The sequence below is a fragment of the Vulpes vulpes genome, chromosome 9 (genome assembly GCF_048418805.1).
Source record: "Vulpes vulpes isolate BD-2025 chromosome 9, VulVul3, whole genome shotgun sequence".
NCBI lineage: Eukaryota > Metazoa > Chordata > Mammalia > Carnivora > Canidae > Vulpes > Vulpes vulpes.
The window spans coordinates 60,296,825-60,323,299 of NC_132788.1; the positions used below are offsets into that span (position 1 = coordinate 60,296,825).

Genomic DNA, 26,475 nt, shown 5'->3' on the forward strand with positions numbered 1-26,475 from the left:
CCCAATGGAGATACAAAAAGCTTTTTGTTTAAATGACCATCTCTAAATAGTAAGCTCACCCTTCTGGATGCTGCAAAACAGAAACCATCAATTCCACAGCCAGGGCTCCTGCAATCATGGCCAGTCCTGGGCGGCTCACAGTGCACTGCTGGTCCAAGGTCCGGTCTCTGGTTGACTAGAGAGAAACAATCATTGATGTGTGCTCAAAGTTCTAGTCCACTCAACTGTGCTGTCTGAAGCATGAACCTCCTCCCTGGTAAAGCTATATAACATAACCAGACGCTCACTCAGTGTGGACAAAGAACATTCAGCCTCAAATAATACTGCTTCTTGCAAGTACCAAGAAAAAAAACAAAATATACAACTTAGGTAACTAAATGAGGTACTTTGCCAAAAAGGAGTAACAGTTACAAACTAATTAAAGATTGGGGGCCTAGCTGCCCCAATAGGGAGTTGCATCATATGCTCTTTTAACTGACTCAAACCCCACTGCACTTGGTAGCTGAAGGACAGAGACACAGAGAGGAATAATCACTTGAATAGTACAAATGATTTTGCCCTGCCATTCTAACTGAGCCAGTGCCTCAGACTGCCTGTGAGGTGGGACAATAACTTGCCTTTCCTGCAGTCCTCAGTTCCTACGTGCCTCTCACAGTGTGGACATCATGTCACCCACCCATCAAGTCACCCATCATTTCATCCTGGGCTGAAATGCAAGTATTTTTGCTACAACATGGCTCCAAATACAACCCTTCAATAGTGCAACCAAATAAATTCTAATCTTACAACTTTAGGCAAATTAAGAGGTTGTTAGGGATAATTTTGACTCTGAAATTTTCCCCTTATGAACAGACACGACTTTACTGCAATTGATTCCTTTATCCTACTTGTTGGTAATGATGCGGTAACAGGGCCAGCTATGTGTTATAACACCACTGATGAAGATCCTCAAGTCATCCTTCTTCACATGGAGAATATTTATCTTTTATTTTCTTCATACTGGGAGGCCATAGAAGCCAATCTTCCAAAAAAGGCAGGAGTTATTAAGGAATACATTTTTAAAGAAGGGGAAAATGAAGGGAAGGGCACAGAAACACTTATGCTTTATTTCACTGGCCATGATTCTCTGTTCTGATAAAAGACCATTCCTACAGACTGGGCTTTGTGTGCTGGCATTAATACTACAGAATCTTATATTTGAACAGGGTACCACTTGCTGTTCAGAGCACTTTCATATTCAACCCACCTTGCACTATGAATAGTCAGGTTAAAATATTTTTCCCTCTTCTACTGGGTTAGCAGATAAAATACAGGATGCCCAGATAAATTTGAACTTCATATAGACAATGCATAGTATTTTAATATGAGAAGGTCTTGAATATTGCATGGCAAAAATTTATACTAAAATGTTATTTACCTGAAATTCAAAGTTAACTGGGAATCCTATTTTCATTTGCTAACTCTGACAATCTTATAGGGCCCAGCCCCTTCTGCAGAAACACAGGCAGCCTATGAGCCTTATTTGGAATTATCCTGCAAGGCAGTGTCCAAGCCTGGATTGGAATCCAGGTCTTCAAACACCTCATTTAATGTTCTCTTCAATGATACATGCACAGGAGACAGAGCTGACTGCTGCCAGGGACCAGTCTATCCTCCAGTTTCCTTGCTGAGCTTTCCACAAAAATGGTTGCTCACTGTGTTTATGCTAGTGAACAAGGAACAGCTGTGCACAGTTGATGATGCCAATCAAGGCTTGTAGTGTGATAGCGTCACCCCCAAATTGGAGACTTCTTCTCTTTGTTAAAAGACAAAATTTAGGGACGCCTGGGTGGCTCAGCAGTTGAACGCCTGCCCCTGGCTCAGGGCATGATCCGCGGTCTCAGGATCGAGTCCCACATCAGGCTCCCTGCCTAGAGCCTGTTTCTCCCTCTGCCTACGTCTGTGCCTTTCTCTCTGTGTGTCTTTCATAAATAAATAAATAAATAAAATCTTTTTTTTTTTTTTTAAAGAAAAGACAAAATTTAAATAGTCACAAGAGAAAGAGCTGGGCCATTTTGCCCCAGTGGGCAAGACAGTTGTAGGAAATATCTAGAAGCACAAAGAAATCCACTTACATCTCCCGGGGCCACCACATCATTGCAGAAATAGCAGCCAAGTTTGTAGCCAGGGATGTTGGCAAAGAGGGAGGAGCCCAGGAGGTCTGCAGGTGCCACAAGGTGACCAGAACACAAGTCCCCAGCTCCCTGCTGCTTAGGTTTCTTCAAGCCATGTCTCATGACAACAAATGTGTCAAACCCCAAGGCAGCATTGATGACCAGCTGTGGGTTTTGAGGAATAAAAGTCTACAGTTAAGAGACACTTATATTTTAAACCATGGCTAATTTCATATTTGGTCAACTTTTAAAATTCATTTTATAAGTATTTGCATATGAATGTAATTAGTGTCTAGAAGCCAACGTTAGTAAAAATAACCCAATATTGAGGATTTATTAAGTGCAAAACACTTGACCAGTGATTAACATTAATTATTTTATTTTGCTTCATTTAAAATTCCCAGCACACATTTCCCATTTACAGATGAGGATAATGAAAGTCAGAGTAGTTATTTCAGTAACTTGCCCAAGGTCACTTAGCTGGTAGGAGGTAAATGCATAAAACCAAGTCTTGAGAGTCCTCAGCTTTATTCTTTCTACCATTACACTATCATCTGACATACCTACACACATTTTTTTTTAATAATAGATTCGCTGAGATATAATTCACACACTACACAATTCAACTGTCACACAGATTTTTTAAGGACAATTTGTTTCTCATTTATACTAGAACTTCTCTTAGTTATAACTTATTCCTCTCATATTTCTGGTTATATAGGTTGGAAAAAAAAGGAAAAAGTACATCAGAAAACAAAAATTACAATCTCACGGCTCAAACACATATTACTAATAATTTGGGGTATTTCTTCCTACTTGGGGTGTTCTTTCTCTCTCTTTCCTTCCACCACCTTTCTCCCTTCTTTTCTCTTCCTCATCCCTCACCAGATAGAAATGTTTATTTGTTTACAGCTATAAACAGTTCATATTAAATATATACAATGTATCCTGTAATGTGGTATTTTCCATGTTATTAAAGTTTTTGAGAACATAATTGTGCACAGCTGCATAGTATTCCATCATTTATGTACCATGATTTAATTAACCATTCAATACTGTCGGTCCTTGAGGTTGTCAGTGACCAAGTAGTAGTAAATGAGATGGTCTTTTCTGCTTAGAACTTACATTTTAATCTAAGTAGAATATCCCTTCTAGAGTACTTCAAAGGGCTGCTATGAAAATTAAATAGTAGAAGAAACCTATTATATTAGATGGTGGTATGTGAGGCAAAGATAGCATCTGCCAGTGGAAGCCTTTTGGCACCATGTCACTAGGTTATACACAGCACATCTCTCTTCTGGAGGGAAGGCAGATTTTCCTCCAGGGTGATGGTACATTAAGTCACACTCAGACTTGAAAGTTCCAGGATCCACACACTCTACCTTTCTCTTGCTCGCAGCAATGACGGCAGGGAGCCACCGGCTCTCCCTGGTGTCCATCAACAGAAAAACGACATCATGGCTTTCAATGAGCTGCTCTAGTTGTTCCACATCCCTGCGGGCTTGGTCCAGGGTGATGCTTGAAAAGTTCACTGGGTGTCCAGGCATGGGGATGCTCATGTTGAACCCTCTGGCATTCTGGGGAAACACCCAGATATATAGATGTCTGAAGCAAATATATAGGTGATATCTTAGAGCCCATATCTCCCCATAGCTACAAGCATGCATGTGTGGTCACCTGCAACCAGAAATTTCTCTATGTGTGATTTTGCTACCTGTGCCCTGTACCTTCTTCACCTCTACATCCTAGACTATCTTTTCCTGTCATCCCAGGGTCCCTAAGCCTGGATAAAGTAGCAAGCAGAGACATATGGATCCTAGTTCCAAAGAAGGAGGGAAGTACTTCCCATCTGAGGCAAGGAGGACACTGGAAAAAACCGTACTCTTGGCTTTCTCCTATAACCTGAGACAAGAACCTCTATCAAAGTGCCCTCTGGCCAACTGTCTCTCCCTACTTGCTCCCAATTGTCCCCTCCCCCGCCATTTCCTTAATATATAACTTCTTCAAATAGGATATTATAACAAAAAACATTTAATAAACTCACATAAGATTAGAATGACTAATAGTCTTGTCTTAATCTTAGAGGTATATGAACTTAAAAAAAAAAAAAAAACCCTCTAAACTGAAAAACTCCACTTGCTAACTTATGACCAGAAAATATACTTAGGAGTGTGCAGATATTTGTTTGGAGGGGACAGGGCGGTGGGGGGGTTGGGGGGGTGAGCTATAGCACAGTGCGGTACTGAAGTACCGCTTCATTCCCTGTCCAAAGAAGTTGCCTGGTGGCCCAGATTCTCTGCAAGTGTGGTGACTCAGGAGTTTTCATAGGGGCTTTAGAACAGCTCTGTAAGACTGGTCCCCCGCTGGCCCCACAGTTCTTGGCAGATTAACAGTGAGTCACATAGGGGTGTCAGCGAAGCCAGGGACATTAACTGTCCACAGAAAAGAAAGTGTTCTAGAATCACAAACTGCATCCTTAATCCTCTGCATAGGGCTGGCCACAAAGAGGAGTGTGAAAACATTAGCTTTGTCATTCATTTGCCAAAACCTGTCACTTACCTGAAAAACAACTGGTGGGGGGCAGGGGAGAGGACCAGAATAAATAGGTCCTTTCACAAAGGAAAAATCTATTTTGTGGATTGTGGCTATTCTCTCCTTATCTTAAAACTTTAAACCTAATCTCTGGAATTCAAGAAAGGGACAACGGTAGCAAAAGTAATGCTATTTAAAACCATTAAAAAAAAGTTACAGGAAAAGACACCAGACAGAAAGGACTTCAGAAAGAGGGTTCAAAACAAGTCCATTTTAACAATGAGAACACCACAGAGACAACTATCTGGCCCTCATTAATTAATTCACTCATTAAGATGCATTTACCATGTACCAAATAGTGTCGTAAACTTTAAGCAAAGATCACAGTAATGTTAATACCTTATTGTCTTATTACAATTGATAAAGTATCTTAAATGGTGGCGGCTTAATCCAGAAAGGTATTTTTGGTATATTAGTGACACCAAAATCAAGCATAATTACTCAACACCAATTCTGACTTTTCAATAATACAGATCCATACTCACTTCACTGACCTAAATGATTCTCTACTTGCTAAAATTTCAGCCAGTAAGCCTACTTAGGACTGGCTCTCAGCCCACCATTTAGGTCCACATGCCTAAGGCCAGAATTCAGCAAGTTTCAACACAGAAGTTTTCAAACTTGGCTGCATATTAGAACCACCCAGAGAGGTTTAAAATTCCTAATGGCTAGACTTTTCCCCAGTCTATTTAAATTGGAATTTCTGAGAGTGGGATTTGCCATTAATATTTCCTAAAACTCCCCAGATGATTCAAATGTGCAGCCAGGGTGAAGCATAATTTACAGAAACTGTAATATACAGATTTCAAGTATACAGCTGGCTGTGTTTCAACAAACTGCAGATTAACCACTGCATACACCTCTTAAGACATAGGATATTTGCATGACCCCAGAACGTGCTCGTGTGCCCCTTACTCCTCACCCCCACTGGGACAACCACTGTTGCAATCACTTTTTTTTGCAATCACTTTTTAAATCCTAGATTAGTTTTGCCTCTTCTAGAACCTCACATAAATGGTATCTACAGTATATATCTGTTGGTGTTTGGCTTCTTTAACCCTGCATAATGCTTTTTAGGTCTATCCAAATTGTTAAGTATCAAGAGTATGTTCCCTTTTTGCTGTGTGAATATACCTCCATTTGTTTATTCAATGTCTCATTGACAGATATTTGGGTTATTTCTAAATTTGGGCTATTATGAATAAAATTGTTATGGACATTCTTTTGTAAGTGTTTTAGGGTATATACGTTTTCATTTCCTTCAGGTAAACATCTATGAGTGGGGATTTCTGGGTCATCAGGTAGGAGCAGTTTCATGAAAACCTGCCAGACTAATTTACAAAGTGGTTATTTTAGCAGCAGACCAAGAGCTCTGGTTGCTCCTCAGCCTGACAACAGTTAGCCCTGTCAGTCTTCTTAATTTGAGCCACTTTAGTGGGTATGTAGTGATGTATTTTCCTGGTTTTAATTCCTCTTTCCCTGAGACTGTGGATGTTGAGCATTTTCGTGCGTGCATTGGCCATTTATAGATCTTCAATATGAAATAAATGCCTGCACAGAAGTCTCTGGCACCTTAAAAAAAACCAACAAACCAACAAACCCTTGTCTGTCCTTTTATTATTGAGTGATAGGAGTTGTGTTTATGGATTCTGGGTAATAGCTATTTGCCAAATAGACATACTGTGAGTATTTTCTGGGTTTTGACTAGTCTTTTCTTTCTCTTAATGGCATCACTTGGGAAGCAGAAGTTTTAGGTTTTGATGAAGTCCAAAGTTATCCATTTTTACACATACAGGTCAGTGTTTCCTGGGTCTTAGGAAATCTCTGCCTATCACAAGCATACTGTGCTGCTTTCTCCTGGGAGTTCTATAGTTTAGCTTTTATGCCGAGTTCTGACATTACTAGAGTGTCACCTAAAGGCTCAAGGTGTTCAGTGAAGACACTCCATTCTGGAAAGGTGGGATTCCAATGTCTCCTGGACTTGGAGAAGCTCTGGAATCTCCAAACGGCCCACAGCAAACAATGGTGCATTTTTACCCAGCCTTACAAAGTAATGCCCTAAGCACATGCAGCTTGATCTGTATATCACTGTATATACAGTGTATACACTGTATATCACTAAAGGTGCTGCCCACACTCCTCCTCTGCTCAGCTCCCACACGTCTGATACTCTGTCCTGCACGTTCCAGCTCCCTTAGCTGCTCTGAGATTGGATGTCGGTTTCCTCAGCTCATCAAGCCCAAGAACATCTCCTTGAGCTCCTCATGGGCTCGGGAATAGGCCAGAGAGTGCCTCCATGTGATGAGCTAAGACAAACATTCTTGCTTTTCTTTCTGTCTATGACCATTGTCTTTCACTACCTATTGTTCATTGTCCAGAGAGAGTCATTTTTTATATTTTACCCAGTTGCATAATTGTTTATGGCAGGAGAGCTGGTCCAATACCAGTTACTCATCAGGGTTGATAACAGACATTCAGAGTTGGGTTTAAAAATCTATCTATCTATCTATCTATCTATCTATCTATCTATCTATCTATCTATCTATCATTGGTGTTCAATTTGCCAACACATAGAATAACACCCAGTGCTCATCCCATCAAGTGCCCCCTTCAGTGCCCGTCACCCAGTCACCCCCACCCCCCACCCACCTCCCTTTCTACCACCCCTTGTTTCCCAGAGTTAGGAGTCTCTCATGTTCTGTCTCCCGGGTTTGAAAATCTCTAGTGCAATTCCACAATCCTACATTTTATTGTCTTGTCTTAAAAAAAAAAAAAAAAAAAAAAGTAACTTCAAATAGTTTGATTTATTAATGGTCAGGTTTTTTCCTATTGAATTAATTCAACCCCAAGATTAGGGTATTTGCAGCAGAGCAGTTCTTCCAATATCTTGTTCACTTAGGACATGTCTGCAGCCTGACATGAGAAAGGTGATGAGTGAGTATCTGCTGAAAGAAATAAACACCACCAAACTGAACATACAAAGAAAGGACCATAAGCCTGAGTAACCGGTAGGTGAGATTAGGATGGATTACACCAGGACCTTAATGGATTCTACACATTATCTATTATTGTTTATAAGGCAGGAAGGGTAAAAGTATGAGACCTGGCTCCTGGCCTCAAGGACTGAATAAGCCAGTACGGAAAGCAGAATAGCACAATTTAAGTGTCAAGGAGGACACTCAATGCTGGTGGGCTGGTGGTTTCAAGAAAAAGTAAACTTGATCTCAAAAGGTTCCGTGTGAGTCAGCCCTAGCTTTGGCTTTAGCTTCTGCCCCTAGCCCCTTCTCTGTCTTCCTTGACCTCCCTGCTTCAGCCTCCCTAGTTTTCCTTCAGCTCCACAGAAGTGCTATGCCACCTCCTGCCTCCAGCATTTGCACAGACAGCTCTGCTGTCCTCATCTAGCTGACCCCTATTCATCCTGCAGGACTTTGGCTCCTCAAGGGCATCTTGAGCTTAGGTCAGGCTGCCTGGTAAATGTCCTTATAGCATCTGAGCTCCTACTTCATGCACTTATTATAATTACAACTGTTTATGAAATTTGTTTTTTTTTGTAAGATTTATTTATTAATTCATGAGAGACATAGACTGAGAGAGAGAGAGAGAGGCAGAGACACAGGCAGAGGGAGAAGCTGACTCCTCGCAGGGAGCCTGATGCGGGACTCAATCCCGGATCCTGGTATCATGACCTGAGCCAAAGGCAGGCGCCCAACCACTGAGCCACCCAGGCATCCCTGAAATTAGTTTTTGACCATGTCCCCCTCTGGACTACAGAAACTCCATGCAGAGAAGAGGGAACTTTATCTGTTTTGTTACCCAATCCCTAGCACACAGAAAACCTTAAGTATTTAATGAATAAGTAAAAGAATAACTGAACAGATAAATAGGGAGGACTGCACTGGATTATAGACTATCTGGACAAGGAAAAATTTCAGGCAACTAGTTAAGTAGCAGAGGTGAGATTCAAAGTCAGGTCTCTCTGGGCCCTGAGGGGAGCTCATAAGACTCTCCAGTGATAGGTTGGATTATTCTTCCCAACCATGCACTGCCTCTCACTAATGTTTTCACTCTTAGCCACATGACTTTGCAGGACCTCCCACTAGGAAGGCAAAGTATACCCCTGGACTTTGGGCTTGGCCCTGTGACCGGCTTTAGCATGGGGATGGAGAATGCTGCATTGTGTCACCGGTGAACTGAGACTTTTAGAGGTATAATACGTTTTCACCAATCCTTTTTCATTTCCACCTTCTATTGTAAGAAGAGCATTACCCAAATGACTGCTGCTCCTCAAGCCTAGATTTTAAAACTATAACACATAGCACAGACTGGAACCTGACTTAAAGACTGGAGTCCAGCTATAGCCACTCTGCAGACCTGTGAGTATGAGATAAATGCTTATAATAATAAGGCACTCTCATGTTAGGACTGTGTGATATGCAATAATGTAGCAGCAACTTAATTAATATGATAGGGTTCTAGCACTCTTATTTCTTTTGGCCTCCAGCACCTAGCTGGGGACACAGTGGGTGCCTAAATAATGGTGTTGAATTAAACCCAATAAATGATGTTCTTCTGGATCAATGATGAAATGGACAAAACCATCAAGTTGCTTCTTTTAAAGCAAAAATTAAAATGAATGAATCTAATACTGAGTAATTAAACAGAAAAACCTTGAGAAAGTGGTCTTTTTTCAAAAATTTTTTTGTTGTTGTTGGTAAGGCTGAGAGTCTCTTGTGGCACTTTAAGTATTAGCAGATGCTTTGGAGACATCTAACCTAACTTCTGTCATATAAACTGATTAAGTATGCAAGATGCACATTTCCTTTTGTGGATGACCTATAAAAAAACTGGTGAGATTTTGAATTGAATGAGCTGAATGGCTTGTCTCTTATTATTTGGTGTTTTTAAAGTAAATAATGCAACTCAAAAACAACCAGCAGCTTGAGTAAAAAGCTAAATATTTAGCCAGATCTTCATTCTGTGCAGACTTGCATTCAATTTAATTTCATAAAACTGCACTAAGTAACTATCAAGTATTCTGGTGATGAAGGAGAAATAAAATCCTATACCTGAGCTACCAAGAATCCCTTTGGAATAAGGCAGTATATAAAAATATCATACTCCTAAATTCTTCAAATGAGACTCCAATAATGCTTTGCAACTTACAAAAGCATTTTTTTCATACATTCTTCATTTTATTTTCACAATATATGAGAGTTTTGTTTTTTAATGCCCGTCTCTGAGATGAGGAAACAGAGGCCTGGCCATATAATGAAGGCCTGGGTAGTAAGTGACAAATGTCTGACTCTCTTTTACCAATACCACAGGACCTTCATTGCCCAAGATTAATCAGTAGGAAACTACAGGAGACAAGCTCTGACGTTCCCAAACAACATCAACGTACCACTCCAGGGAATATTTTCTGAAGCCGGTCTGCTGCAGCCAGGGCCTTGGGTTTACCACCTGCTAGGCAATCTTCAAATTCATAGAGAGGCTGCCTCACAGGATTGGAGTAGGAGATATTGGCGTTGTCCACAAATGTGATGTGTCTGACACCCCAACCCTGCATGGAAACAAGAGATCATGGTGTGTTTCTGACAAACATGTCACAGGGTGTCTCTCTTGAAATCCCTAAAAGAGGTTTTGCTTTGGAGTAGCTTAGGAACTTCAAAATACAGGAAACTTCAGAAAATGAATTGTGCAAACTCAGTTTTTGATCAACGGAGGGTCAACTTCCTTTAAAAGACAAAATAATTATATACCCGGTGCCTGGTTTCCTACAGTAATGAGACTAAGAAATGTCAGAGTGGGTCTGACTAATAACTCATTATTTTTGACAGTAACACCAGAGAAAAATGTGGAGGTAAGTCCCATAGGAATTGTCTAAGCTGTTGTCTTAAAAGGATTAGCAATGAGCCCCCAAATGTCCTTGCTTTCCCTTAATGAATAATTAAGTATAAATAACAGCTCACTTAAAACTCACTTAAAGCCTGAATTAACTCCTCAGAAAAATGGCTTATGAGTTATTTCCCATTGTACAATGTCATAGAAGATTTTGGCTACAAAGCTGATTCTGCTCTCTCTTATTTCAATATCCTTCCATCAGAGACTCAGAAACTCAGTTAAACTGATGTTTCCAAGGGGATGGTCAACAAGAATCCAAGGTACATTTTCAGGGTTGAGGACAGGCCAGAATCTATCTTTTCAAAAGCACAGTTATCTGTGTTGAAAGCCCACTGGTAAACTTGGTCTACTCATCCAGTTTTTTTTTTTTAAATTTATTTATTAATGAGATACAGAGAGAGAGATGAAGGCAGAGACACAGGCAGGACAGGCTCCATGCAGGGAGCCTGACGTGGGACTCGATCCTGGGTCTCCAGGATCACACCCTGGGTTGAAGGTGGCGCTAAACCGCTGAGCCACCGGGGCTGCCCATATTCATCCAGTTTTATAAGTGACTTTTACCAGCAAAGCAATCTACCGTGGAGGCAGAATAAAGATATGGAAAATCCCTCTCTCTCTGTGTCTCTCATGAATAAATAAAGAAAATCTTAAAAAAAAAAAAAAAAAAAAAAGACACAGAAAATCCAAAAGTCACTTGTGCTTGGTTTGGACACATTTATTTCTTTTTTCTTTTTTTAAGATTTTCTTTATTTATTCATGAAAGACACACACACACACACACACACACAGAGAGAGAGAGAGAGAGAGAGAGAGAGAGGGACGGAGGGAGGGAGAGGCAGAGACGAGGGTGAAGAGGCTCCATGCAGGGAGCCTGATGGGGGACTCCATCCTGGGTCTCCAGGATCACACCCTGGGCTGAAGGTGGCACTAAACCACTGAGCCACCCAAGATCCCCGACACATTTATTTCTGAAGTATTTTTACATCCCTTAAAGCAATGCTGAGTGGAAGGCAGTCTAGGAAGATGCTGGGCAATGGAAAGAAAGCCAAGTAAATTACAAACAGGCCATAGGTTAGCCACATCCAGGGGGGTATTCACATTCAACTTTTGGCTTCCTGGAATGCTACACAGTTTAAATGGCTAAGATTAAAGAAAACTAATATTCAGGGATCCCTGGGTGGCGCAGCGGTTTAGCGCCTGCCTTTGGCTCAGGGCGCGATCCTGGAGACCCGGGATCGAATCCCACATCGGGCTCCCGGTGCATGGAGCCTGCTTCTCCCTCTGCCTGTGTCTCTGCCTCTCTCTCTCTCTCTGTGACTATCATAAATAAATAAAAATTAAAAAAAAAAAAACTGTAATATTCAATGCTGGTGAGGATGTGGTGATGAAAAGCTATTGTACTGGATGAGAATGTAAACTGATATAATTTTTCTGGAAAGCAATTTGGCAATATGTTTCTAGAAGCTTTCAAATGTTCATATCTTTTGGCCTATTTGCAGCAATCTAACCTCAGTAAATACTTCCAGCAATCTACCCTAGGAAGCAATTTGAAATATTAACAAAAATGTTCCACAACATAATTTGCAGTTGTAAAACACTGGAAACAATGTTAATGCCTACCATAAGGGGAATATCTTAGAACATTACATTTCATCATATAAGAAAGCATATTATAGGGGATCCCTGAGTGGCTCAGAGGTGTAGCACCTGCCTTCGGCCCAGGGCGTGATCCTGGAGTCCCTGGATCAAGTTCTGTATTAGGCTCTCTGCATGGAGCCTGCTTCTCCCTCTGCCTATGTCTCTGCCTCTCTCTCTCTCTCTCTGTGTCTCTCATGAATAAATAAATAAATAATTTTTTTTTAAAAAAGCATATTCTATAGACATTAAAAACGCTTTACAGGCATTATTTTTAATTACATGAGAAAGTGTTTACAATGTTAATAAATAAAAGTGAGGGGCATTATATAAATCAAATAAGATTTTTAAATATATATTTAACAAACATTAAAGGAAATAAGTGAAAAAGTGGTAAGAAAATGGGTGTCTCCTTTTCTGCTTTATAACTTTTACACTTTACAAATTTTCTATGGTAGATTTCCAATGACTTTATAATTCTCAATAATGCTAAGAAAACCTAAACACCTAATTCTGGAAGCCAGATAAAGAACAACAAAATAAATTTCACAAAAAGAGATGTTAATGAAGATAAAAATAGATATTAATGAATCTGAAAGCAAAACAAAACAAAAACAAAAACTATAAAACCAATAAATACATCAAGGACTGAGTCCTCCAAAAAGACTGATAAGACAGACAATCCTCTCTGGAAAGTCTGAATAATAGGAAAAAGGAGAAAACGTAAACATGCAACCTTGGGAATGAGGAAAGATTTTTTAAAAAGACAGAGTTTTAAAAGATGCTAAGAGAGTATTATATGTATTTTGTGTCAATATATTTTAAAATTTAGATGAATAAAAGAAATAATATTCACAAAGGAAATTAAAGATATACTCTCACTAATAAAAGAAACAAATTAAAAAGCTCTGTTTTGTACATGGTTCTAAAAGTACCGGCTAGTAAAATGTTTTTGGAAGGTAACTTAGCTTGAAAAAAAACTTATATATACATAGTGTGTGTGCATACACACACACACACACACACACACACACACACATAATACATTCTCTCTAACATAATAATTTCTACTGGGGCTTTTTTTTTTTCCCTAAAGAAATAATCACATACATATGTAAAGATATAAAAATATTCATTTCAGCAGCATCTCAAAAAAATGCTGAAATCAAAAAAAATTGAGGACATAGTCATACAACAAAATACTACATATACATAATACGGAACACATAGAGAACCACAATTACTTTTCTATGAAGAATAAAAACCTGTTACAGACAGTATGCCATGATCCAATTTTTATAAATACAAATAAACAAATGACAGCAAAGATGACAAAGGTCCCTCCTATATTTGTATCTGCCTATGAAAACTTCAGGGAGTGCTTTACTGTTTACTCATCTAGGAAGTCTGTTTAATTTTGGGAAATGGGACTTGAGATGAAGGTGAAGAAAGACTTTCTGTTTCTACTTTACAATAAAAGTATGAGTTTCTTTTTTAGTTAAAAAGATAACTGAGATAAAAAAGGAAGGGAGAGAGTGAGGGGAGAAGGAAGGGAGTGAGAAAAAGAGGAAAAGGGGAATCTGGGAGGTAGGAAGCAAACTGGTATACACAGCTTTGGAGGTACCATTTGGCCCCCACAAACTTACCATCAATGTCCTAGCTACATTACAACCCAATGTGCCGGCTCCAAGCAACAGACACTTGACAGACACAACCTTCTCTAAGTCCAAAGTAGGGACCAATCTCCAACACATCAATTTGAGATTTAGATCCACTGATGACTCAGCTAACCTAGAAAATGACAGAATTATTTATTCATTCAGTCACTCATTTATGCCCCCATCTTACCCTAAAAAAATAGAAAGCATCTGAATAAGAAAATGAAGAACATAATCCTGAGCAAAATGGGATCAAAGGGAAAATAAGATGAAGCTTTAGGGCAATAGGGAGGAGAAATGACACAACATGTGTGCCACTGTAGACCACTACAATTGCTAGTGATAGGCCACAAATTTGATACTGAGCCCCTAGCAGCCAAAGTAAAAATGCAAACATGACCACTTATAGGAGTTATTATATCTATAAATAAAAAAGACACCAGCAACTTAAGAGGAAATTTTTCCCTAATACCGAAAACCAAGAAATATGTCCCCTCAAAAAAGGGTGCACTTATATCATCCCTTCAATACAACATTGGTTTCCATGAAATATTCTTACAATGTCCTTCAATGTAGGCCAATGGGACTAAATTAAAGGGCCATGAATAAAGGACTAAAAGTTAGTAGGTATTAGTGTAACTAGGGTCAAGAGTCTCAGCTCAAAGCAAGAACAAAATTTATAATGTGTAGAGAGCAGATGAACTGTGCATCCTTCAAAATCTCCAACAGGATATTAATTCACACTAACACGCTTCAATCAAGAGTCAGTGGAGTAACACTCATCAATGTGAATGGTATCCCCTGCACTGAACTCAGTGATGCGGTTCGCCTGACAGAACCTGCTGTGTGTCTGGTGACAAACAGCCCCACTGGAGAAAACAGCTTCCAAACTATACCTTTTAGGGTCCATACATTCACTGAGGTTCACCATCCTCGGTCCCATGCCGCCTTTCTGGTTTTTTTCCCATCCGACCGCCTTGGGACAATCTTAAGGCAAATACAATAGTGAGTTGAATGAAGGAGGGAAGAATAAAAAATGAGCAAGTCAAGTAGCAAGATGGCCGAAACATTAGTAAGTTTTCAGTTCACTTCTTTCTCACAGAGGCTCCAGGGTCTGAATTTGCAGGTACTTGCTGCAGTTGCTCGCCATCTTCCTCAACTAGCCATACCCTTGCTGAGAGACCACCAGACCTAAGCATGGTTTTCATGTAAAGGTGCTTCTGAAATAGCCCTCAACTCTGGCCTGAGTTGAGTCAACTTCTGCAGTTCCCAGAAGTTACGCACCAAAATAGACCATCCTATCTGGGATAGGTATCTTTGGGGGGTTCTCTATCCAAGGAAGACCAGCCAGAATGACTGCACTTTCCACTGAAGTTCCCACCAGGCTTTGAACCTTTGCATTCAGTACATCCTTTCTGTTCCTCATCCTTACCATGTCCTGCTGCTCAGTCTTTCAACACGGTCACTGCACACCTAGCCTGTCCCTCTATTAAGCTGTCCTCTCCTTTAAGTGTATCCTTATCCATTCAGACTTTCCCCTTCCCTGACTTCTCTCTTCTCCACTAACTTCTTTTAATCTCTGCTATGGGGCCTCTGAACTTCCAATTCCAGTTCTCAAAGTCCGATCTAAGAGGATAAGTGTCCCGTGGCTGCTCTAGTCTACTATTACGAAGTCCTCTTAAGTGTCTCACTTGCTTTCTAGAATACTCCTGCTACTTTCTCACCTTAACAGTGACCTGAATTCCTTGGTGGATACCTGCTAATGGCAGCCACTCACTCTCTTATACTCCTCACATCTTAGGGCCTCTGTCACTCTCCCTTTCTCATCAAATACCTGAAATTCATAATAAAGCCTCAACTCCTGGTCAGGAGGATAACCCATGCTGCTAGCATCCCCTCCAATGTCTGCCTTAAGTAACTGTCTGTGAAGGAACAGAAACTCCCTGACTTAAAAATGTATAGGACTACTGGGAAGAATCATATGTTTCTAATTTGTATGTTGGTGTTCTTTGGCCTTTCTCCTACTTTTAGATTGCTGTCAACACTTCTATTTTCTTTCCTTGGGAATCTTCTAGCTTTTGACCTTTGTTTTTAAAAACAGTATTGCTCAATGTAATTATGGGACCTACAAGGTATAGATTTCCTTAACACAATCTTTCCTTTCTGGGATAGGATGACCGATGGAAAACGTTGGAGCCAATTATCCTCAAAAGCTAGTTGGGTTTCCCTGTGGCTGGAAATACTATTCGTAGCAAGGAGCCAGAAAACAAGTATCCCTTCCACTTTAACTCAGGCACTCTGATGTGGGTTTTTTGTTTTTTAATGTAATCAAAAATTAAAACGTATATAATAGATGAGTTCTTGGGGCACCTGGATGGCTCAATGGTTGAGTGTCTGCCTATGGCTCAGGGAGTGATCCTAGGGTCCTGAGATTGAGTCCTGCAGCAGGCTCCCTGCAGGGAGCCTGCTTTTCCCTCTGCCTGTGTCTCTGCCTCTCTCTCTCTGTGTGTCTCTCATGAATAAATAAATAAAATCTTAAAAAAAATAGATGAGTTCTTAAGTCAAGAATTCAAAATTCTTTTTTTCTGGGAAAAGGAATTCAGACATGTTACCAAATTCATATTTTGTTTGTTTTCCTTAACTATTCTTACATTAAATTTTAAAAATGCTTCTAATATATAGCCAAAAATTTGAAGATTTCAGAACCACAGTCTAGTACTGTAACTAATAACTCTGGCCTAAGTTTTCTCTTGTTACAGATAAGAAGTCATAGGATAAAAAAAAAGAAATTCATTTCAAATGAAAACATCTCTGTAATCAAAACCTTATAGCCATTTCTATATGGCTATATAAAATTAGATAATACTTTAAGTATTATCTAATTAGATATACTTTAAGATATAAAAATAAATAAATAAAATTAGATATACTTTAAGCTTAATAATGAAAAAGATATATATTTAATCTATCAGTAGTGTTTAGTACATCTTGTCTGCCTCTGTATCAACTACATCCATAAGACATGCCCCAAATTAATAAAAAAATATTTTTAGGAGAAAAGCTGAACAAGCAGGAGGAGAACATGAAGGACAGGAATTAAAATGAAGAATCTCCCACTCTCAGCAGAGTCAGTTGCCTTCTTCAGCTGGCTGCCAGGACACTTTTTCTATCAACAATGGACAGTGGACTTGACTGTGCCACAAGGAGCAAAGGATGATTAAAATTATACTTTTATGTCACTGCCATTGCAACTATGGGTTGTCTTCAAAATAATAAAAAATACTATCATATCAACAACCTTCAGTTCACACTATGATATAGAATAACTCTTTACAAAGTTTTATTCAGCTTTATTTAGAAGGGTGCCTGGGTGGCTCAGTTGGTTAAGCATCTGCCTTCAGCTCAGGTCATGATCTCAGGATCCTGGGACCAAGCCCCACATTGGGCTCTCCGCTCAGCGGGGAGAGCTTCTCCCTCTCCCTCTGCCTGCCACTCTCATGCTCTCTCTGTCAAATAAATAAATTAGTCTTTTAAGAAAAATAAAAGATAAAGTTTTATTTAGAGCTATGAGGGAAAACATTAATGTACATAAAAAAAAGAAAGAAAATTTGCCTTTTCTAAAGTAAATGATCTACACTCAACATCAAGCATAAAGAAGCTGTATCGAAGGCATTATTGGATGATGGAAAACATATTTTTCTTTTTTTTAAAGATTTTATTTATTTATTCATGAGAGACACACACACACATATATACAGAGGGGCAGAGACACAGGCAGAGGGAGAAGCAGGGTCCATGCAGGGAGCCTGACTTGGGACTCAATCCCGGGTCTCCAGCACTGGGCCGAAGGCGGTGCTGAACTGCTGAGCCACCAGGGCTGCCCGAAAATATAGTTTTCAAAAGGAGATGTGCAATGTTTCTGGGCTTTGCTAGCTTCACCAAACATCAGCAAGATTGCTGGGATTGTGGAGGAAGAATCATACGAAGACTTTATCATAAAAATGGAAAACAAAAGTGCCTACTCTATAGGATGGCTGGCAGGATTGAGTAGTGTGGAAGGCACCTGGTGATTTGTCAGGCACAGACCAGGCACAAATTGTTAGTTAACTCACCCATTCCCCTAGAACTATCTACAGTTGTTGGTTTAGTAACACACAGGTATGGTACCTCAGTTAACAGCATATGGAAGCTATTTTAGAATGTGCCAGAAGAGGGTGCTAAATAAAATGCTTGTAACTAAAGACAGCAGAGAAGCAGAGGATTTCTTAGGGCTCTCAACTTAAAACCTGTAGCCTTTCTTTGCCTAACCAAGCCGAATCCATCATCAACCTTTCCCAGAGATCTATTTAAGACATTTATCAGTGCTGTGGCAAAGAATCACCAATAAAATGCCCTCAGAGCCAATCCTGAAACCTTCTGACTTCACTCTAGAAGACATCTCAGAGGAGGTGATAACACTGCCCTCCCCAACACACACACACACACACACACACACACACACACACACACACTCTCACTCTCTCTCTCTCTCTCTCTGTCTCTCTCTGAGACACACAACTCCCAGATGAAAGAAAGCAATGCGCCTTGGAACAATGCAGAGGTGGTAAAGAGCAAATTAAATAACATGTATAAAGGTACCCTGGAAAGCATGTAAGTCACAGAAATCTGAGATCATTTTGGAGAGTGCTGGGCTTTGTGTAAGATAGGAAATTAACATAAATTAGCATATATTAAATACCTATAATATGCCAGACTTTGTGTTCTTTTACACAAGACACATATTCGTCCTAAGGGAGACTCCATGAGGTGGGTATTATTATCTTTATTTTATTCAAATTTGAGTATGTATTCTATCTTTGTAACATGGATGTAAATACATAAATGTATGTGTACATACACACACACACACACACACACACACATCTGTAAAATATCTGTGAATTAAAGTTTCCTAACAGCTACCGTCTACCACCCTGGATCTAAAGAAGAATACTAAACGTGAAAGGAGAAATGGCACTTCTGCTGACTGGTTTGCTACACGGAGAGCAGGATCACACATAATTTTATATAACAAATGAATACGTAAATGTATTAATACTTTGTTCTTCCTGTAAGAAAGGTCAGGAATATAGATTTTATGTGAAACAAAAACTAAGGGGGAAAAGAATCCTCAAGAATGAAAGAAAAAAAAGGCCTGGAGGAAATTTCCTGAGGACATTCTCTGCCTTTGTTCCTTTCTGAATAGCAGTGTGTGCCCTCCGTTCAAGGGAGGTGTTCCCATGGGCAAAAAGGTAGAAGCTGTACTTTTCTCTACCTTCTGCTGCCATTGTGAAGGGATGAAAGTTAAGCTTGCTTCGGTTTCTGATATATGATAATTATATGCATTCTCAAAGACCTGCAAATTACCTGGGCTAAATGCCATTTCTGGAAGCTTCACTTCGAAGATGATGCTGTGGGCAATGTCTCTCATTCCCTGCATGGTGCGGTCCCGGAAGCAGAGGACTTCAACAGACTGGAAACAGCTACTCCTGATGTCAGGCCCCAGATTTTAATTAATTCATTTTTTTCAAGGAAAGAAAAGAAAGAGCTCACATAAGAGCTTCAGCAAAACCAGTTGGAGAGTATTCAGTTCATTGTTAATTATGCCTCCCTGACACTCTTGGGGCATGGCCTTAACCTCCGAGAGATTCTGAACACATCCACATGTTTTCCTTTATCTAAATGTTTAGAGACTGAACAATGAATTGGCTGATTTCTTTCTAAGTGAATTTTATATAACAATCACATTGCAAATAAATAATTCTGACGAATGCATCTTAAGTGCAGGGGAAATAAAGCTTACAGGACATTAAAAAGAACCTCTAAGACACACATAGGTTCTCCTGGTTCCCCCTTCTCCCCTTCTGAACTCACATTCTATGAAACAGCTCCTCAGTCAGGAGTAGTTAGCAAGCCATGTGTGCTCTACAGACACACTATCTGGATAACCAAGTGCAATCATTCCCCCTCTAGGGACAATCTATAATTTAGCTATCTTCATTTTTTTAAAGCATTTTTATGTAAGTCAAACAGATAGGAAGATAAGTACACAAGTCCTAAAATAAAAGAGCTTATCTTATGCCTTCTCCCAGTCATTGGCTACCTCCCTCAAGAGTAACTGCTACTCTAATGTCTAAGTCCATTCCTGGGTTTTGCCTGTTCTGATCTTTACACGGAAAGAATCTAGAGTGTGTATTCTTTTAAGGTCTAGCTTACCTTAACTCAAAATTGTGGCATCCATGTTGACACGTGCATTAGCAGTTCACTCAGATTTACGATAACATCCCATTCTGTTGCAGTGACTGTGTCACAATTTATTAACCATTTCATGTAGAGAGACATCATCTGGGTTATTCCCAGTGTTTGATTATAAAGAAAAATGCTGCTATAAATATCCCTGCATGTGTGTTTTGCTTGTATATGAGTGCACATTTCTGTGCACTATCTACCTGTGAAAAAAAATCATTGAGCCATACACAGTTTTAACTCTAGTGGATGCTGCCACTTTTCAAGCAGTTTGAAGGAGAGATTCACATCTTTGTGATGTGAATGAGATGTGAGAGTCACATCTTTTGACAATGCTTGGTACTGTCATCTTTTTCAAGTCATTTGGTAGGCATATAGTAGTATCTCAGCATGGTACCTCAGTATCTCTATTACTGAGTAGAAACTCATTATATTTTATGTCCATGATGATTAATGATGTTGAGCATCTTTTCAAATGTATACTGACCTCTTAGATACCCTCTGTTTTCATTATTTTAGGGCTAGGAGAAAAGGAAGACAGTAGCAAAGGAAAATCCTATCTGAGAGTGACCCAGAGGTCTGGAGGAAGGGGCTGGAGAGTTTCCAGCTTGGAACCTCTGCTGCTCACCCTGCCCTACTCTGAAATGTCTTTAGTGCAATATGGTCAGAGTCTGCAGCTCTGTAACATACCTGCTTAGGGGCTCACCACTGATGGAAACTGGACTGATGGATTGATTTATTATCTGGTTTCTATGCCAGAAATGAAAAAATGCATATGGGAAAAAAGAGACACAGGCAGAGGCAAACACAATGTCAAAAACAGATCGACAGAGACAGACAGACACAGACACACACATGTAAATACCATCGGTGAGCTGCTAGGACCAAAAGATTCCTCAAAGGCCATCCGGGGTGCTGGGCTAAGTTACAGGGATCATATACACCAATTGTTATCTGTGAACAGAAAAGATTTTCTGAGTGAGTCAAGTATCATGTTAGGTTCACAGTATAGACACTGCTAAGACTTCTTCTTCCCTTTAATGCTATTCTGCAAAAGCATTAACAATCAGACATTTGATGAAGGGCTAGAGGGAAGAGAAGAAAGCAAAACGATCACACACCAGACCGCTGAACTTCTAGATAGAGGGGCTGTCAAATTCTTCTCTGCACTCTCCCACACCTTATAGTAGGCCCAGCATAGTAGGAACTAGATATATTTAGAGGGAAGAATTTTGATTACTCTAGTTCCAGTTAGTTCTATAAGAATGAGACCAGCCCAAACAATTCCACTTATTTACTATAATGCTCAACGTAGTGTTAGACACAAAGCAGAAGCTTAACCCATACTCAGAGAAAGGGAAGAAAGAAAATGAAAAGGAAGGAAAGGTGGGAGGGAAAGAGAGAGAGGAAAGAAGGAAGAGAGGGAAGGAGGGAGGGAGGGAAGGAGGGAGGGAGGGAGGGAGGGAGGGAGGAAGGAAGGAAGGAAGGAATTTTTATTACTAAGCAAAAATGACATCATGTTATAAATACTGTTTTATATCTCTTATTCTATTGCAAACTTTCCACACCAATAAATGTCATTCTACAACCACTGTCAGTAGTGGCTGAAGGGCATTCCATTGTACTGGTGCACCATAACTTTTTTCTATTTCCCATTGAAGGACAATTAATTAGCCTTCATCTGTGCTCAATAAATATTTCTGAAAATGAATTTTACTCTTATCAGATAATTATTGTATTATTCCAAGGATATTCTTTTTTTACTACCTTCTCTATGTGAAATTTTCTTATTCCTAATACTGAAGCTTTTTGTCTAGAAGTATTTCATGCCTTTAATGCAAACTGACGGATTCATACTTAATTCAATACAGATTCAAATATATAACCATCCTTTCAGGAAACACAGAACATCTTTATTTGAGATTTTCTTTTCCATGGGAGATGAAACACCAGCATCCAGGAAGCTTTTAAAAACAGAGTTTGCAGAAACTATTATTCTGAGTACTGCCCCTAACTATGTGAGTAGCCTAGGGCAAATCAGTCAAATTCTTTAGACATCAGCTTCTCCACCTTCCCCCCCCCTCCTCTTTTTTTTTAAAGAGGTGAGGAGGGGCAGAGGGAGAAAGGATCTTAAGTAGACTTCCCGCTGAGCACAGAGCCTGACAGACTGCTCAATCTCAGGACCCTGAGATCATGACCTGAGCTGAAATCAAGAGGAGGACACTTAACTGACTGAGGAACCCAGGCACTCCAGGCCTTAGCTTTTTAAACCTGAATCAAAGGGTGCACCTACCTCACAGGGCTGTAATGAGGATTACAGGATATAGTACTGACATGAAAAGCCCTGTACATGTGTAGTGCTGCTAATATCATTATTAGTGCCTCCAAATCTCCAGTGGTGAGGCTAGCTATCTGTATCTGTATAAAGTGCCTAAGTAATTCTGGTGCACTTGGACCAATCCACACGCATACTCTGAAAACCACTAGAGAAGGTTATTTCTCTTTTGTAGACAAAAGAATAAAAAGTCTGTGGGGCCACTTTCATTACCTTGGAAAATCTGGATTGGTTCTATGTCTTTCCATTCTCTGTAAAATGCAGTTCATGCAACAGTAGCATCACATGGGAATTTGTCAGAAATGCAGAATCTCAGACTTCTGGTCTCCAGCCCTGCTAGATCCAAATCTGCATTTTAACAAGGACCCAGGTGATCTGCATGCTCTATTTTGCCCTATATTTTTCCTATAGTAACTGATTATTTGTTGAACTTTGGTATTTTCTTGATTCAAAGGCACCACAGACTATAAAATGCACTCTCCAACCAGAAAAAAAAAAAGAGTAAACACCATTAAATATATGCAACAACTGCAAGCAATTCCTGACTTTAGAAAAATAATAATGTGAGGAAAAATGCAATTTAGGGATGTCTGGGTGGCTCAGTGGTTAAGCGTCTGCCTTCAGCTCAGGTTGTGAATCCAGGATCCTGGGATCGAATTCCACATCACGCTCCCCATGGGGAGCCTGCATCTCCCTCTACCTATGTCTCTGCCCCTCTCTCTATTTCTCATTAATAAATAAAATCTTTTAAAAAAAGGAAAAATTCATTTCAGAATGGAGGATGCCTTTCGTATCTGTTTCTTTGCTGGCTTCTGTGAGGGCTCGAGCAATGTCTAACATATGCATCCTTCCATCCTTGGTGCCTGGCACAGTACTGGATACTAAGCAAACAGTGCTGAAAAAATGACAGAATTGGTCACTTCTCTAGGTCCCACTATCTGGAAAGCTCTACCCCTTACACCTTATCTTTGGGCAGGGATCCTGGGGGGCAGCTGGAGGGAAGGAAGTGATGGCTGACCAACAGAGATCTGAAGCTCACATATAAAGCCATGGTGCAGCATCTTGGCTAGCTCTTTTCCTCCCCTTTCCCTGCTCAACAGTACAGGTTCCCCCTTCAGTGACATTTTAACACTAGGATTCTCCTGCTGGGTGAGAATGTGACAGTTTAATCTCAAGGGATTTGCTCTGAGAAGCGAGAGAACTCAAAGAATTAGGCACTCCCCCTAAGGCTCCCTCTGAGCAGAAGTTGTCTCCCTTTCTCCCTTGAGTTGTTCTGGTCCCATTGGCCACCACCACCACCTGGGATACCTTTCAGCTTTGTTCCTTTCTTTCAGTTATGACAGTCATGACAGACAGCATCTACTGGACAAACTACATTTAAAAGTAATCACTCTTTTGACTTCACATTTTTAAAAATTCATCAAAGACATTTACAACTCTATTATCCAGCAAGAAAAGAGGGAGAAGGGAGAGACTGGCATTCTATTTCTGGAACATTTAAAACAGCTTAGAAGAAGAAAATGACCTGATGTGGTAGAAAAAGCACCAGCTAGAGGTCAGACGGCATGTGTTCTAATTCTACCACTGACTGATTTTCAGACCTTGGGGGTGAGTAGGCAAGCATACTAATGTAGGGAGGAAAACTGATGGTGGGGGGAAATTCTGTCCTCACCTATAAAAAAAGGATACAACAAGTTGTATCTCCCTCCCTCGTTCCCTTCCTTTCTTTCTTTTTAAAGATTTTATTTATTTATTCATGAGAGATAAGGAGAGAGAGGCAGAGACATAGGCAGAGGGAGAAGCAGGCTCCCTACAGGGAGCCTGATGCAGGACTCAATCCCAGGACCCAGGATCACCCCCTGAGCCAAAGGCCGATGCTCAACCCCTGAGCCACCCAGGTGCCCCATGGGTTGTATAATTTCATCTCGAAAGATTCCTTTTACCTCCAGAATTATAAAACTTTATAGAACATTAAAGAGAAGTAAAATCCTACATATGTTATAAGGCAACACAGACTTATTAGGCTCATCTTACAGGGTATCTAAAGGCTACTCAACTTTTATTTAGGAAGAATCTAGATAATATCAATCCAGAAAATCCTGTTTGCATTGAGATTCTGAGTTTCAATTTTCAAATGTGACTCAGAAGATATGGACTCTTAGCAGATGCCCTGAGTTACTTACTCTCATACTAGTTCTCTATGCCTTAGGTTTCTCCTCCTTGGAGAACTCTGCCCGGACTCAGACTAGAAACAAGGCAAACACTCAACAAATGCTAACACTAACAGCCATGTAGATAAGCTCTACTGTAGTCCCTGCAGGTTCAATCTGTTACTGTTACATAGTATAGATGTACCCTCAGTCTCAATGTTCCTTTTTCCTAACTGGCAGAGAAAAGAAGGGATAAGTTCCAGTTTATCAAATATTTTCTACACTTGGGTTTTATCATCTGTAAATGCAGATTTGGGACTAAGTGAATTTTAATCATAGAAACAGGGTAGCCTGGGTGGCTCAGCGGTTTAGCGCTGCCTTCAGCCCAGGGCCTGATCCTGGAGATCCGGGATCAAGTCCAACATCGGGCTCCCTGCATGGAGCCTGCTTCTCCCTCTGCCTGTGTCTCTGCCTCTCTCTGCCTCTCTCTCTCTCTCTCATGAATAAATAAAATCTTAAAAAAAAACCCAAAAATATCATATAAGGTACTATAAGTGGGTGCCTTATTTCAAAGAATGAGCATATTTTTGACACTAAATACAAAAACAATGAGATAAGAAGGTGATAAAAGAAAAAAAAACTTTTTCTGAGCAGCAAAAACCAGGAACAGGTTTCTTAGAGCAACCTGACCTAAGATGAGCTACAGCACAGGAATGAACTGCTAGAGAGAATCTATCACCCACAAAGGGAGGTCGACTTGGAAATGCTTTAAAGTAACTCTCCTAGGGGTCCCTGAGTGGCTCAGTGGTTTAGTGCCTGCCTTCGGCCCAGGGCGTGATCCTGGAGTCCTGGGATCCAGTTCCTCACCGGGATCCTTGCATGGAGCCTGCTTCTCTGCCTCTCTGTGTCTCTCATAAATGAATAAATAAAATCTTTAAAAAAATAAATAAACAAAGCAACTCTCCTACCCATATGAGGCATGCATGAGTACAAAAAGCAAACATCCAGACAGGAAAATTACAGAATCCATTTGACATTTAGGCTGAACATTATTTAATATTTCTTTGATGATTCAAAAGTTATTCCAAAATGTGTAAGTGCTTTTGGAACCAAATCAGGAACGTCAATTACTGTAGAAATTAGTCAGCACAATAGTAGGTAAGCCAGCTTAACTCTTTGGGTAAATAGATTTTTTTTTTTATTGGTGGTAATGACAGTCAGAAATCATCATGGGCCAGGAGTTCTGTGTTTTCCAACTGGCTTTGTCACACAATCATTGTGTGAAGTTGGGCAAATCATTTCCTTTTGTAATACAAATCAGTAGAAAGAAGCAAAATGTAATTGGGAAAGAAAAAAAAAAACATTTGTTCAGAAGGTTGTTGAAATAAATGCTCCTTTCTACTTGGCTGAGAGCATGCAATTCGTTGAAGTAGCTCAGTCATGCTCTGGCTATGGTCCACCCAGCTATTTGCCGAGAAAGTACAGTGTAAGAGAGAAAAGGGCAAAATTGTCAACTTGAGTAACTTCAGTAAACACGTTTATCTGACAAATGGCCATCTATTACTCAAACACTTGATATGACAGGAAATGCGCAAAGGCGATTACAGGTTTTAAAAGAAAAGGACAAAAATCCAAGTATCTAATGCACAGCAATGTCACAGATGGCTGCCAAGACATGGAGCTTGCTAAGTAAAGAAAGAGCCCACTAATAGCATATCAATTGCTGTTCCTTTGCTATCGTTCTTGTCCAAAGATTTTAAAACCCT

At 40.0% G+C, this 26,475-nt stretch overlaps 1 protein-coding gene across 26 annotated transcripts in view; it reads right to left on the reverse strand.

The window, feature by feature from the left end:
* Window positions 1-26,475, reverse strand: part of ATG7 (autophagy related 7) — a 235,071-nt gene that overhangs the window by 174,244 nt on the left and 34,352 nt on the right. For all 26 annotated transcript variants that reach the window (XR_003237720.2, XR_003237719.2, XR_011994320.1 and 23 more), the window contains 8 exons: window positions 21,090-21,178; window positions 19,346-19,467; window positions 14,836-14,926; window positions 13,928-14,072; window positions 10,147-10,305; window positions 3,536-3,730; window positions 2,115-2,318; window positions 60-175 (listed from right to left, as the gene is read on the reverse strand). Coding sequence is in view for 15 of the 26 variants with exons in the window: in XM_026016844.2 (XP_025872629.1) it covers window positions 60-175; window positions 2,115-2,318; window positions 3,536-3,730; window positions 10,147-10,305; window positions 13,928-14,072; window positions 14,836-14,926; window positions 19,346-19,467; window positions 21,090-21,178 (1,121 nt within the window). In the remaining 11 variants the exon portion in view is untranslated. The remainder of the gene's footprint in view (window positions 1-59; window positions 176-2,114; window positions 2,319-3,535; window positions 3,731-10,146; window positions 10,306-13,927; window positions 14,073-14,835; window positions 14,927-19,345; window positions 19,468-21,089; window positions 21,179-26,475) is intronic.